We start from the raw sequence: 14,490 nt of genomic DNA on the forward strand, positions 1-14,490 counted from the left end.
GGCAAATATGTGGGGAAACATTCAGCTGCAGCACTTTGTAAGCAATAATCTAAGTCAAATTCAAAGGGCTCTCAGAAATCTAGGGTGTCCTCTTTACGGTTCTCCCCACCATCACCTGAATTAATGCCCGCCTCACAGGACCTGTCTACCTCCGATCTAGAGGCATCCACGTCTTTGTCCGTACCTAATGCCACAGCAGCAGAGGTGATAAAATTTCTCACAGCATACTTCGACAAAAAGTTGTCGAAAGTTGTTGGCACACTTACTACTCAAACTACGCAGATTTCTTCATTGGAAGAGAAAGTTGAAGACCTGGAGAATCAAAATAGGTGCTCCAACCTACGCATCATTGGCATTCCGGAATCTTGGAAACGGCAGGATTTAATAAACACATCACAGTTGGTATGCTATTGGTATGCAAAAAAACCCTGCAGGCTCTGGAGCGGGTCGATCTGGTAGACGTAGAGTGCCCCACACACAGCCAAAGTCCAGTGATTGCAAAATTTTTCCTCGCATTTGATAAGGAATCGCTGCTATCAGCATATTGGAAGCAACGAGACTTGAAAGTGGGTGAGGACAAGCTTTTATTATTCCAGGACTTCTCCCCATCAGTAGGTCAAAGACGCAAACAGTTTGTACTGATTTGTCGCCTCCTTGCAGAAAAAAGAACACGTTTTGCTTTGTTGTACCTGGCAAAAACTTAGGTTTTTGTGGAGAGAAGAAAACAAGTTGTTTGATGACCCCCAATTTGCGATGGATTTCATCAACCAGGACCGCCACAAATCCTAGGATATGTAAGCAATATGATGGACACTGGATGCTTGCACTTTGTAGTCCCTTTTTGTGTTTTTCTATCTTTATTTTGTCATTATGTCATGTCTATTAATAGGTATTTTGGCATGTTTGAAGCCCTGTATAGAATGATTCTGATTTCTATTATCCGAACCTGCTTAACTGTGTTTCACCCGAAAGATTTCTTTTCAGTACACTTTATTGCTAAATATAAAAAAATAGATGGCAGAGGTTTGAGTTTACAAATTTAAAACTCAGCTAGGAGAGATTAGCTGAACTGAATTTAGTCTCCCTTGAGTAGAGACGTTTAAGAGGGGATATGATCACCCTGTATAAATATATAAACAGTCCATATAGAGAACTCTCTTCCCCATTATTCACTTTGAGATCATTTCAAAGAACAAGAGGGCATTCTTTGCGTCTGGAAGAAAAGAAGTTTAGGCCTCGAATAAGGAAGGGATTCTTCACTGTAAGGTCTGTGAAAATGTGGAATTGGCTCCCTCAGGAAGTAGTTATAGTCACCTAATGTGCGTGGGATAGGCGCACGAAGGTTAGCCCATTCAGTGTGATTCCACTTAAATGCTGCTGTAAAACCTAATGTTTATACCTTGCAAGAAAGGTATTACAGTTAGGCCTCACAGTTAGCTGCCATATCAGTCAGTCAGAGAGACCTTGCTAACCCTGTGCACTTCTATAAGTGCCCTTGAGAATGGGAATGCAAGACACAGAACTGGACCACGGAGTAATGAAAGAAGGTGAGTAGGTCTGATCAGTCATGGTTTCTTTAAGACGTGTGGATAGTCATGTATTTTTGTTGTTAATGTGGAGAAGTAATAGTGGAGTGTGTTGGTAATAGGGCCAGAAGAAGCCTGGCCTATGAAAACAGTGTACCTGTTCTTCTTCTAAAGCCTTGGTGCAAGACAACTTTACGCCATTTTAAAGAGCCCATGTCTTAACAATATTAGGGAGGTGGGTAAAATATTTTGGCTGCTCAATAAAATACGAACTAAAACTCATGCACTGATTAGGGAGGGAAAACAAAAAAAAAAAAACAGCCAAAGCAGTTAATGCTAATCATATCTTTTTTTTTTTTTTTTTTTTTTTTTTTTTAGGCCAAAAAGCTGGTAATAAACAATTATGTGGCAAAATGTTTATGCTAATACATTTTTTTTAACACAGCATAATGTGTTAATTTGTATTTATTATTTAAGCCATGTTGTTAATTTTTAGGTCTTACAGTTTCCCAGTGAGAGCGGTCTTGTATTATCTCTTCATAGCCATGCCAAGGATGTTTCCTTCCCTGTTGCAGAGATAAACATCCATTCTCTTTCAAGCCAACCAATCGATCATGAAGGACCAAAAGCCAAACTGTCTGGTATGATGGATTACTTTATGTCATTATTATTAAATGCATACCTATCCAGTGTTCCAGTAATCCAGTGTTCTAGTAAACATTGCAGTCTTCAGCTGATATGAATCAAACGTTGATAGTTGCTTTGATATTTTTCTATTGATCTAAAGTATAATGATATCTCTGCTAATGAAGATAATTGGTTTCAGAATCACACGCTTTAGCTAAAACAAAACTAAAATACAGCTCAGTGCGGCTGCAGTTTGCCTATCGCACATCTAGAAATGCATTCGTTACCTGCATCCCTATTTGTTAGCCAAGGCCGAAACTCAGCAGCAAAATTCATCCTTAGCCAAAAAATTAGTAGATTCACTGTATTGTTTATGGAATTGTGTAGCAAGATATTCCATAGTTTAGACATCTTTAAAACTTTTATACAATTTTAAATTAGTCTGTATCAGTTAATAATTTCCTTTCGTTGTGATGAAATATCTTGCTGCAGGAGGTTTAGATCAAATTTGGTGATTTCACTACTGTGCTGTTTTCTTTACTGGAGACCCTTAAATTAGGCTTTTACTTTACCTAGTCCTGCCCAGTGCTCTCTCGGGTAGTAGAAGCTGCCTCTTGCTGAAACTCTCCCACTGTGAGCTACAGTTTCTTTTAGAAGTGATGTGTGAGACATGAAGTAGGATGTTCTAAGTCAGGAAGGTAAAAACCTCTTGTGCACAACATTATTAGTCTAAACAAGTACTAAAGATACTATCATGCAGAAGCCTTTAGTTGTACTTTAAACCCTTTGCCCATGTTTTTTTCCCCTACTTTTGTATAGGGCTTTTGAATGAGATTAATACATTTTTCAATTTCCCCAATTGCAAAAAAAACACCCAAATAATTGTATTTTTTAAAAAATCTGTTTTAAGCCAAATGTATAATGTTCACAGATCGTTCTCCAGATATTGAAAATTATTCAGAAGATGAAGATGAAAGTTTCTCCTCGGAACAAGAGGGTAGTGATGATCCACTGCATGGACAGGTAAAAGACAATTTTTTTAATATTTGTTTCAAGAAAATTATTTTTTTTTTTAATTCAACAAAACAGAAAAATGGGGGAAACAACCAGGAATCATATAAATAACATAAGTAACATACAGTTCAATATAAAGGTCATTACCTTTATATTACATCTATTATTATTATTATTATTATTATGTTACATCTATTGCATAAATACATCAGAACATGCACATTTATAACAATCGTAAGTTAAAATGCGCTTGGTGGTTAAAGCAGGACCTGGCGGATATAAAATAAACCCGGAAACCAGTTAATAGAGATGAAAGGCAAAAGGGGGAATGGATTAAAGGAATTTCCCGAATGTATCCTTTAGGTGTTTATGAAAGGAGGATGAGGGTTTCCGAAGAACTATGGGTATATGTCCTAAGCCATGGTGTACCCTAATATGTTATTGATATTGGGTGAATATAGGACAATTAGTACACTCTCTATGGTTCCCAAATCCTAGATAATTTTCCTTGGGTATTATTCAGGACACTGGACAATTTTTCATTGAGGAATGTGTTGTCTGTAGTACCACTCCATGATATGAAATGGCTTGTTTCTTCCATTTCTTAGCTATAGTTTGTTTAGCCCCTAGAAGTACACGTGCACACAATTAAATTGGGTGTTGGTGAGATTAGAGGGTTTAAATTGGGCACGTGTTTTTGGAATAAGGTCCACAGAGGTCTAAACTGTCCAAACACCCCAAAATCTTATGGCGGAGAGGTCAACCAAATATGCAGTTTGTTGCTCATTTCTTGACATCCCCTAGTACATACTGTAGGTCAGATACCATTTGAGTCAGATGTTTTAAGTCGGGCTGGAACCATATACCATCTCATCAAAACGTTGAAGGCATATTCCATTGTGGTTACATTTGTAAAGCATTTGGACATTCTAGTCCAGTTAGTAAACCATTCCTCATCTGATTTTGAGTTTCTCAGGTCTCTACTTCTTTGGGATGTGTAAGAGTTGTTGATGCTTTAGTCACCTCAATTAATTTAGAAAATAATATAGTGATTAGTTTTGGGTAAAGTGGGGTTCCAAGTTATGTGTTCCAAAACTGTCAGTTTCACTGTAAGGTCTGTCTTATGCGTAAAGGAGTTTATCCAATGTCTGATTTGTAAATATCTGAAGAACTCCTTACCCAGGACCTGGTGTGCCTTGCAGATCTCTTCCCAGCTGATTACAACTGTTCTACCCAGTAGTGAGTAAACCATGTTGTAGTTGTGTGCTGATCACCTATTAAAAGCTGTTAGCGTGGGAAGCAACCTTGGGTAGGGAACTACCTCTTGAAATCTGGAAAATTATTTGGGATAGTGCCCCTAAGAGCTCAATTTGCACTGTATTTAAAGAAAATGCATACAAGGTACTTTTGAGGTGGTATTTTACTCCAAATAAACTACATGCGATTTTTCCTAATGCAAGTAATAAATGTTGGAGATGTGGTATTGAAATTGGCACTTTATATCATATTTTCTGGTCCTGCTCGCTTATAAAGCCCTATTGGGCAAAAATCAACACTCTTCTCTCAGAGATTCTGGAAGTACATATATCACTCGATGTAGTTACTCATCTGCTGGTTCTTCCTATCTCCACTCCTAACTAAACTGAATAGAAAATTGACATGTCATATACTCACTGCAGCCAGGTGCCTTATTGCTAGACAGTGGAAATCTACCTCACCCCCCCGTCTTAATAGATTTTTTATGCTAGAATCAAAGAAGTTTAACTCGTGGAACTGCTTACAGCCAGGATCTATGATAGATATGACAAATTTACAGCAATCTGGGCCCCGTGGGACTCATATCTATTATCAGCCACTAATATGTTTCAACTTGTGACTGTTAATCTTCAACTAGCCCCTTCCAATGTATCTCCTTCTATTATCCCCTCGGGGATAACTCTGAAAACTCCTAATTAATTGCAATATATTTACCATTTGTTCTACATTCTTCCAGTATCCTCACTCTTCCCCTTTCTTCTCTTTTTTCTTTTTCTTTGTTTGATTCACCAAGAAATTTCTGGTTTAATTCAAGATAATATTGGAATTGTATATTACACAAGATGTGGTATATAGAATAAGCCTCCTGCAAGAAATTTGTGATAGGCTCCAATCTTGTTGGAGTTATTTATATGCTACCTACCCTGGTTAATAATATATTGTTACAGGTTTATTGTATGTTTCTTGGCTGTCTACCTGCACCTTGCTCCTTTTTGTTTGTTATGTTGTTTATTATATGAAAATCAATAAAATTTATTTTGGAATGCGCGTATCATATGGGTTGGTACATGAACTGGTAAATAGTAAAGTAGTTTTCAGAAGTATTGTCATTTTCACTAGCTGGTTCCCCCAGCTAGTAGTGTTTTAAAGTGGAACTAAACTAAAAACAAAAAAAATCGCACTTACCTTTAAACCCGCAGATCCCTTGATGGTGCTGGTCCTTCCAAAAATCAGGTCCTGTGTCCACCTGGAATTCGCTACACGTCCACACCCTTAAATAAAAGGTGTTGCACTTAAACTTAAAAAAAAAAAAACAACATTATTACTTTATTTAGAAGGGCTGTCTACCCTGTTATCTAATACACACACATGTGTAGGGAATACAAGTATACCTTTAAATTATCTATTTATCTTTCAAAAATTTGAAATGAAAAAACCTAATATTCTTTGGTATAAAGACTACGTATTGTTCGTTAATCATTTGATTGGTTTTAGTTTAAAAATATAGAGATACTTTAGATAAATGATAATAAAATGTATTTTGTCCTGGTAAGTGTGTGTGTGTACTAGCTGATTATCCGACGTTGCCTGGGTATTTATTTATTGCAATTCTATATTATACAGAAAAATGAATCAAATATAAAGCTATAGTGATTTGCTTATCTGAGTAGCAGATTTTGTTTTCCTTATTCGTAGCAAACCTGGAATTAATCTGGTATACAATTGAAAACCTTTGCTAACTGATAGCAAATGATTTTTAAGAAATCCAATTCAGGTTTGCAGTATTACCCTGGTTCTCCCATAATGTTCTATTTTACCCAGTGTTGGAGAGCTTTAATATATCAGGTTCATAGTATAAAGTCCCCAGGCACCCTTCTGCATTGTGGTTATTTCCCTAAATATCAGTATATTCAGTGGATGTTATTTAATACACACATGTAGGGAATACAAGTATAGCTTTAACCTGGGTATTCTAATCGATTCGTAACATTTATAGTCTGTGAACATCTGAATTATTTTGAAAATATTTGGATAAGGTAAAGGGGGTTCTAAACAAAAGCAGATGCTATAACCAATCATACACAGATTTATCCATCAGCACAGTAATTGTTAACACACATTCTACAAGTTTCTAGAAGAATGTGCATTTAAAGCTTACTTGAAAAAATAGACATAATTTTGTTCCAGGATTTATCTGTGTCTGGGAGTGTCAGTCCTCTTAAATAGAGCAGTGTTAGGAATGTTTTATCTTATGTTCAATCTAAGGAATCTCTTTATTTTCTGTAGCAATATGAGTCCCAACTAAACAGATGTGTAAATATACAGCAAACAAGCAAAGATTAACTAAAGTGTTAACCTAAATCTGTCCCCTCATAATATACATAGTATATACCCAGTCATAATCCTGTATGCAATTTATATATCTATACAGGCCTATTCCCTATTCTCTATTTCTCCTTTACCATAAACCCATGTTTTATTCCTTTTAAACACATGCTTTATACAAAAAAAATCATCTATTCATGTTCAATTTGGCATATTGTTTACTTTTTTCTTTCAATCGGTTTTATTAGTTTTTAACATCATAAGAACATACAAAACAATACAATACAAAAGCCCAAGATAAAGGGAACATACAACAGGGGTAACATCCCCACCTTCTGCGATACATAGAGAGATACATAGCACAAATGTCAATTGTCAAATATAAAACATTGTCAATAGGGAGGTGGGGTATTTATAGGAAAACCTAGGGGAAATAAAGGAGAAATAGGGAGTGGGATAAAACTTAAGACTAAGCTTTTCTACCGGGGGGAATAGGCCGTAAATATCAGGGGTTAAGAAGAACAAACCAACCGACCATTGTCTCAGGAAATATTACAGGAATAAAAGCAGTTAAACCATAAAATTTCGTTGTCATTGTCATTCTTTCTATCTGATACCTGACTGGCCCATCAAACCCCTCGTTCACAAAAACTTCAAAGTAGTGATATTAGATGAAATCATATTCAAGCTCTTTGGTATCCTAGGCCGTCTATATATTTATAGCCATAGGGATTTAAATTGGGGAGATTCTTTGAACCAGTCCCAAGTGGACCATGTCAATTTGTATTGCTCCATCTTATTCTCATCTTCCGCAACCAATAATTCCATACGTTGTATCCGCTCCAATTCTGCGAGCCATTCCCTCATAGAAGGGGTTGTGGCTTGTTTCCATTTTCTAGGGATAATTGACCTAGCTGTGGTTAGAAAGTGCCTAAGTACATCCCGCTTACAAGCTTTTATAGAGCCAGGAAAAATAGATAGTAGGGCCATTTTAGGTGACATTATTATTTCCGAATCAGTCACTTTATTATATATATCGGTGATCTGGTCCCATAGTCTATGAATCTCTGGACATTCCCACCAGATATGTAGCATAGTGCCCCGGTGAATATGGCATCGCCAACATCTATCAGAGGTGGAAGGGAATATCCGATGTGTATCTGTCGGGCAAATATACCATCTGGCTAAGATCTTATAGTTGGTTTCTTGGGCCTTACACTGGAGTGCCATTTGATGGGTCAATATAAAAACCTTTGCCCAGTCCAGAGGAGAAATGGGGGATCCCAATTCTGCTTCCCAATATTTCGTATATGTGGGGATTTTGTCGGTTGAGATTTTAACTAGCATGATATAAATCTGGGAGATGACGTGGTCAGGCCTATTTGGAGTACTCAATAAGAGTTCAAATGCTGTACGATTCCTGTGAATAGTGTAGGTGTTGAGAAAGGGAGATATAAAAGATGACAGCTGATTATATGACATCCACACATTCGGTTTCCTCTGCAGCCCAGTGTCTAAAGACGAAAAAGGGGGGTAATCTCCCGTCTTGCAGTATACTACATATTTGCCTATTGTCTTGGGCCGTCCAAGATAAAAATGTATTGATTTTCAGTGCCGGGGGGAACGCAGGGTTGTCAAATAGAGGGGTCATAGGCCCTATCTTAGTGGACAGCTGGTCAACTCTAAGAAGACCATCCCAGAGTTTCAGTAAATCTGAGGTAACAATGGGGAGTGACTGTTGCACCTGTAATGTCGACCTATCCGCCCACAGTATGGAACGGAGATCGATAGGGGATAAAAAGTTCTCAAAGAGGACCCAGCTTTTTCTATCTCTGTTGTGAAACCAGTCAACTATTCGTGATAATATGGTGGCTTTGTAGTATAATCCGAAATTGGGGACCCCTGCTCCACCCAGGTCTTTAGGTCTAGTAAGATATCGTAGCGCTATTCTGGGTCTTTTTGAGTGCCATATAAAGTCTCTGCATATTTGCTGGATTTTACCAAGATAATAGGGCGGTAAGTAAATTGGGACTGTTTGGAAGATATACAACAATCGGGGTAATATATCCATTTTTAGGGTGTTAATTCTTGCAAACCAAGAAAGAGGCAATAAATTATATCTTCCTAGGTCCATCTTTAATTTACTCAGAATAGGTTCATAGTTATAATGAAACAGCTTAGCAGGATCAGATGGTATGGAGATCCCTAAATATGTAATCTTATCATTACATTGCCTAAAGGAGGTGTGTTCTTTGATATATTGTATCTGATCTGGTTGGAGTGAGATGTTAAGTATTTCGGATTTACTAAAGTTCACTTTAAAATTGCTTATTTTTCCGAATATCTCAAACTCCTCAATAATGGCTGGAATAGACCTTTGGGGAGATGAGATGTACATAAGCAGGTCATCGGCAAATAGTGACAGTTTGCAATGGTGATTCCCAATTTGAATGCCCTGAATATTAGAATTGCGCCGTAGTGCCACCACCAAATGCTCCATAACAATAGCGTACAGAAGAGGGGAGAGCGGGCATCCCTGCCTAGTGCCATTGAAAATAGGGAAGGTAGCCGATAAGCAGCCATTAACCCTCACACGTGCCCTGGGTGCCGAGTAAAGTGCGGCTATCCTGGCTATCATAAGAGGTCCTAATCCTATCTGACTCAGTGCCTGATACATAAAAGCCCAGTTAACCCTATCAAATGCCTTTTCCGCATCCACTGATAACAAACACATAGGGGTCTTTGACATTTTAGCGGCGTGAGTGACCAGCATAGTCTTGATCGTGTTATCTCTAGCTTCCCTCCCGCTGACAAAACCAACCTGGTCGGTGTGAATCAAATCTGGCAAATACTGGGATAATCGGTTTGCTATCGGTTTAGAAAAAAGTTTTGCGTCCACATTAATTAGTGAGATTGGCCTATAGTTCGAACATAGCGTGTGGTCTTTGCCAGGTTTAGGAATGACTGTAATATGGGCCTCGAGGCTTTGGGCGGGGAAGGAAGTGTCATCCGTTATTGAAGAAAAAACCCTTGTCATGAACGGAACAAGCGCTTCTTCATGTAGTTTGTAAAATTTGGGGGTGAACCCATCCGGGCCCGGGCTTTTGCCCGCAGGAGTATTTCTAATTACCAATGCTACTTCCTCCTCCGTGAAAGCTGATTCTAAGCTAGTAAACACTTCTGGATCTAATTCTGGTAAGGCTGTAGAAGGTATATAATCCCAAAGGGAGATGGTTGTGTTCGTCGTGTTTTGGATGTTATACAAGTCAGAATAGTATTGTTGGAACGTCTTCAGTATCTCTTGGGGTATAGCAGTAACATCACCCTTAGCGTTTCGGACAAGGGGAACATAAGTAACTGCAGGCCTCGGATGCAGCCCTCTCGCCAGCATGCAGCCACATTTTTCCCCATATTGATAGTAAGATTTTCGGTATTTGTCTCTATACTTTTGATGAGCTAAGTCATACAGTTGTAAGAGATGTCTCCTGGCGGAGGTCAGTTCAGTAAACACATCTGAGGTCATATTGTTTTTATGTAGTTTTTCTAACCGTCGTATTTTGTCGACCGTATTGGCTATGTCCTGGGATCTAATCTTCTTAAGTCTCGCCCCCTGCTGTATCAGCACTCCACGTATAACTGCCTTGAGTGCCTCCCATCGAAAAGGGAGGGAAGTGTCATCTAGCTCATGGTCTTTTAAAAAATATTTGATAGTATCCAATATTGCGCCCGCACAAACCTGATCCTTAAACAAAGAGTCGTTGCATTTCCAGGTCCACTCCTGGGGCCCCAGAGAGGGAGTCTGGGAGGGTAAGCGTAACCGAGGCTTGATCGGACCATGGGCAACTATCGATAGACACTACAGGTTGCCAGTCCAAAATTTTATGGCTCGCCAGGACATAGTCAATACGTGAGTATGTATTATGGGGGTTAGAGTAAAATGTATAATCTTTATCACTTGGATGCAGAGTCCGCCATACATCAACAAGTTGGAGGTCATATAGCTTGGTCTTGAACGCATTCAGTTTAGAATAAGATATGGAGGAGTGGCCTAATGATGTGTCTATCCTGGGGTCTATCAGAAAATTTAGGTCACCCCCAATTATCAGTGCGCCTTCCGCAAAAGCTTGCAGTTTAGTCAGGTATTGGGCGGCTGCCACCGTTGGTTGCTGATTAGGGGAATAAATAGATGCAACAGTGAATTTCTTATCCCATAAGGATAATTTAGCAAAAATATATCGGCCCAGTGGGTCCAAACATGTGTCCAATATTCTAACAGGAAGTGATTTATGAAAGGCTATGGATACCCCTTTCGTTTTGCCTTCAGGGTTGGAACTATGTATCCAAGTAGGGTAGTATCGGTTGCGAACGAGGGGTATCTTTGAAGAGTGAAAATGCGTTTCCTGAAACAACAGGATATGGGCTTTGGCTTTGTGTTGACCATATAGGAGTTGGGAACGTTTAATCGGACTATTAAGGCCTCTAACATTAAGGGTGCGATTCGTCAACCCTTGCAAGGTACGTGACTGAGTAGTCATAGCTTTGGTGTCACAAAAAAGACCACCCACAAAAGGGGTCAAGCAGCGGGAAAGGTAGAGTAGGCCAGGCAGGTATCAAAAACTAGGACAAGGGGTATCAGGTAAGGGGTGGTGCGGGTTATAGTCGGCCGGGTGGGGCTAGTTCCCAGTCGTCAAAGGGGAATAACTAAGGTAAGGTTCAACCTTATTCGCCGCCTAAACTGGCGGGACACCTATGTGAGGTAAAGTGGCAGAAAATAGGCGGAGGGAGGAGGTATAAATTTTGTAGTCGTATCTACTTGCGGGAAAAGCCAGTATTATTGTAGACCTTACAAAATATATTATAACAACATAAGGTAGTTAGACCAAAACATTCAATCAACACTGGAGCATATATCACAAAAACATCATGTTTAAGCATCAAATACAGTGCTCCGTTAGACACCCACCCTCCGACCCCCACAGAATTATCTGATCCAGACTGGTCACATCATAGATCTCAGGTGGTAAAATAAACCTGACCATAAGAGTTGCTAGAAAAAATATTTATCAAAACATAACACAACAGTCCCTGTGGGGTCTTGGGTCATGCCCCTTATGCAACAGGATAGAAAACACAAATACTGCCCACAGTAACTAGCAGTGAGAAATAAACTTTTCTACAAACCAGTCCACAACCGAGCACAGATGATGGTCCAGTATGGTATCCAATTTTCAATTCTTTCCATTGCAGAGGACAGTTCAATAGATCCTGGAAGCATTAAAAAAAGGGGAAAAAGTAGATCTAGGGGTCAGATTCTGGGTGCCTGAGACACAGGTAGGAATTCAACGGTGAGTAGGTGTTGCCGCCGTAGGTAGGTCTAGGTCACGATCAGGGCCTCGTTGTCGTCCAGAAGAACCAATCTGGGGATGTGAGGACATATGCACTGGAGTAGAGCTCCCTAAGGAGAGAGCTAACGGTATACTTGACCAATCTGATAGCCGAACATCAGGGAGCTGAAGATCTTTCAGTAGTTGTGGTAAATCTGAGGGATCTCTGAGAAAATGATTTTTACCCCCATATCTGACAATAAGGTGGAAGGGGTAGCCCCAACGGTACGGGATATTGTGATCGCGAAGTACAGACAGTAGAGGACCAACAGCTCTCCGGAGATCTAGTGTATGTTTGGACAGGTCGGGCAATAATTGTATTTGGGCCCCAGCGTATTCAATGGTCTTAGCGACTCTCGCTTTTTTCATGATGTCCTCTTTAGTTCTATAAAAGTGAACACGACAGATTACATCCCTTGGACGTTGGGGGTCGCGGCTGCGAGGGCCCAGTGTCCTGTGCACCCTATCCATTTCAATATCGACATCTGGCGGGAGTGCCAATAAATTTGCAAATATAGTATAGGGAGCTGTATACAACTCTGAGTTTGGTACGGATTCCGGTAGCCCTCGGATGCGGATATTATTACGCCTATTACGGTTCTCCATGTCATCCTGAAGTAAATAGAGCATGTTAATTTGGGCCGCCTGACGCTCAAGAATAGCAGCATGGGAGGTCACTTGAGAAGAAAGTTACGTACACTTATCATGAAGTACATTAGTGGTACTAGTAATCTGTTGTAATGTCTGCTGTATATGGAGGAACTCACATTTGCAGCTGGCTTCTAGCCTCCCAATACTAAGATTCAAATTGGCCCTAGCTGGTAGTGCTCTCAGATGGGCCTTCCAATCCCATTCAGTATCCTCATCCCCTGGCTGCATGCAGGATTAGAGGAATCTACTATGTCAGATATTGTACTGGGGCTGTGTGTAAAAAAAATATGGGGGACCCAGATACCTGCTTGATAGGTGAAGCCTGGTCTAATGCATCCTGGTCATCCATTGGTGATGGAGATGCTGCATGGCGGGCGGGTGTATGACCCGGCTTTGCGGCCTGTTCGCCTGCGGCCCGGTTCCCGGCCGCAAAAAGCCTGGGCAGTCTTCCAGAGACGGGCGTCTCGCCTCCGGGACGCCCCTTCTGACTCCCCTTAAGTTTAGGTCCCATGTGTGCTGGTGTAATGCACGAATGTGCTGCTGTATCCGGCTGTTTCCCCCTCGCAGGTCACGGAGCTAAGCGGCGCGCGTCCTACACCGCCATCATCCGGCCACGCCCCCTTGTTTACTTTTTTCAATGTTAACCATAATGGATGCATTTTGTGCCTCAGGTTGATACTCCCCTCAAAGCAGGTTTCCTGTATTCTCAGGTAAAAAAAAGCACCTCACTTTATATTTAGGTATATAGGCATGTGCTTACATTTGCCAAGGTTTAGGACACTACAATCAGAGTTAGGATTCACATTATCACAATTACCTAACTAGTTAATCGACTCTGAGAGCTAACTTATTCTTTAGCCAACATTGTTGTATTTTTGTGACACATGATTTTGTTGTGTCTCAGGACTTTTTTTATGAAGATGATGATGTCCGTAAGGTGAAGAAATCACGCAGAAAAATTCAAGCCTCATCGGCCATATCGAGAGTGAGTTTTTTTTTTTTTTTTACCTGTTCCAAACGGTTTTCCTACTTTACATAGTGTACTGAACTTAATTTATTATCTATTTATCTTTCAAAAATTTGAAATGAAAAAACCTAATATTCTTTGTTATAAAGACAACTTATAGTTCGTTAATCATTTGATTGGTTTTAGTTTAAAAATATAGAGATACTTTAGATAAATGATAATAAAATGTATTTTGTCCTGATAAGTGTGTGTGTGTACTAGCTGATTATCCGGCGTTGCCTGGGTATTTATTTATTGCAATCCTATATTATACAGAAAAATGTATAAAAATAAAGCTACAGGCCAGAAATTTGTCCAAAAAACGTAAGCAAAAGGCACACTGTCACTGAGCAATACATACACACATACATACATGCAAATATACCTCTGACAAATACCACAGCGCTGTACAAAGATCAGCAGTGCACTCACATGAGCCTCAGTCATATGTATAGCAAAGTTGGTTTGAATGTCTCAATGCGTTTTCGAGTAATGGTGGAACATACACTCATATACTGTACATACATGCATCTAATTTTATATATATTATAATATAATTTAATGTCCCCCCAGTCACACACTATTATATAACCCTTTTTTTACCCCTGACATATACCACAGCACTGTACAAAGATCACCGGTGTCATATGTCTAGCATGTTTGGTTTAAATGTCTCCATGTGCTTCCGAGTGATGGTGGA

At 39.6% G+C, this 14,490-nt stretch overlaps 1 protein-coding gene across 3 annotated transcripts in view; it reads left to right on the forward strand.

Annotated features, from left to right (window-relative positions):
- PACS1 (phosphofurin acidic cluster sorting protein 1) overlaps positions 1-14,490 on the forward strand; it is a 142,780-nt gene that overhangs the window by 24,192 nt on the left and 104,098 nt on the right. For all 3 annotated transcript variants that reach the window (XM_072423063.1, XM_072423064.1, XM_072423065.1), the window contains exons 5-7: positions 2,023-2,167; positions 3,085-3,176; positions 13,689-13,769. In XM_072423063.1, coding sequence (XP_072279164.1) covers positions 2,023-2,167; positions 3,085-3,176; positions 13,689-13,769 — 318 coding nt within the window. The remainder of the gene's footprint in view (positions 1-2,022; positions 2,168-3,084; positions 3,177-13,688; positions 13,770-14,490) is intronic.

Source organism: Pyxicephalus adspersus, chromosome 9, assembly GCF_032062135.1.
Source record: "Pyxicephalus adspersus chromosome 9, UCB_Pads_2.0, whole genome shotgun sequence".
Classification (NCBI taxonomy): Eukaryota; Metazoa; Chordata; class Amphibia; order Anura; family Pyxicephalidae; genus Pyxicephalus; species Pyxicephalus adspersus.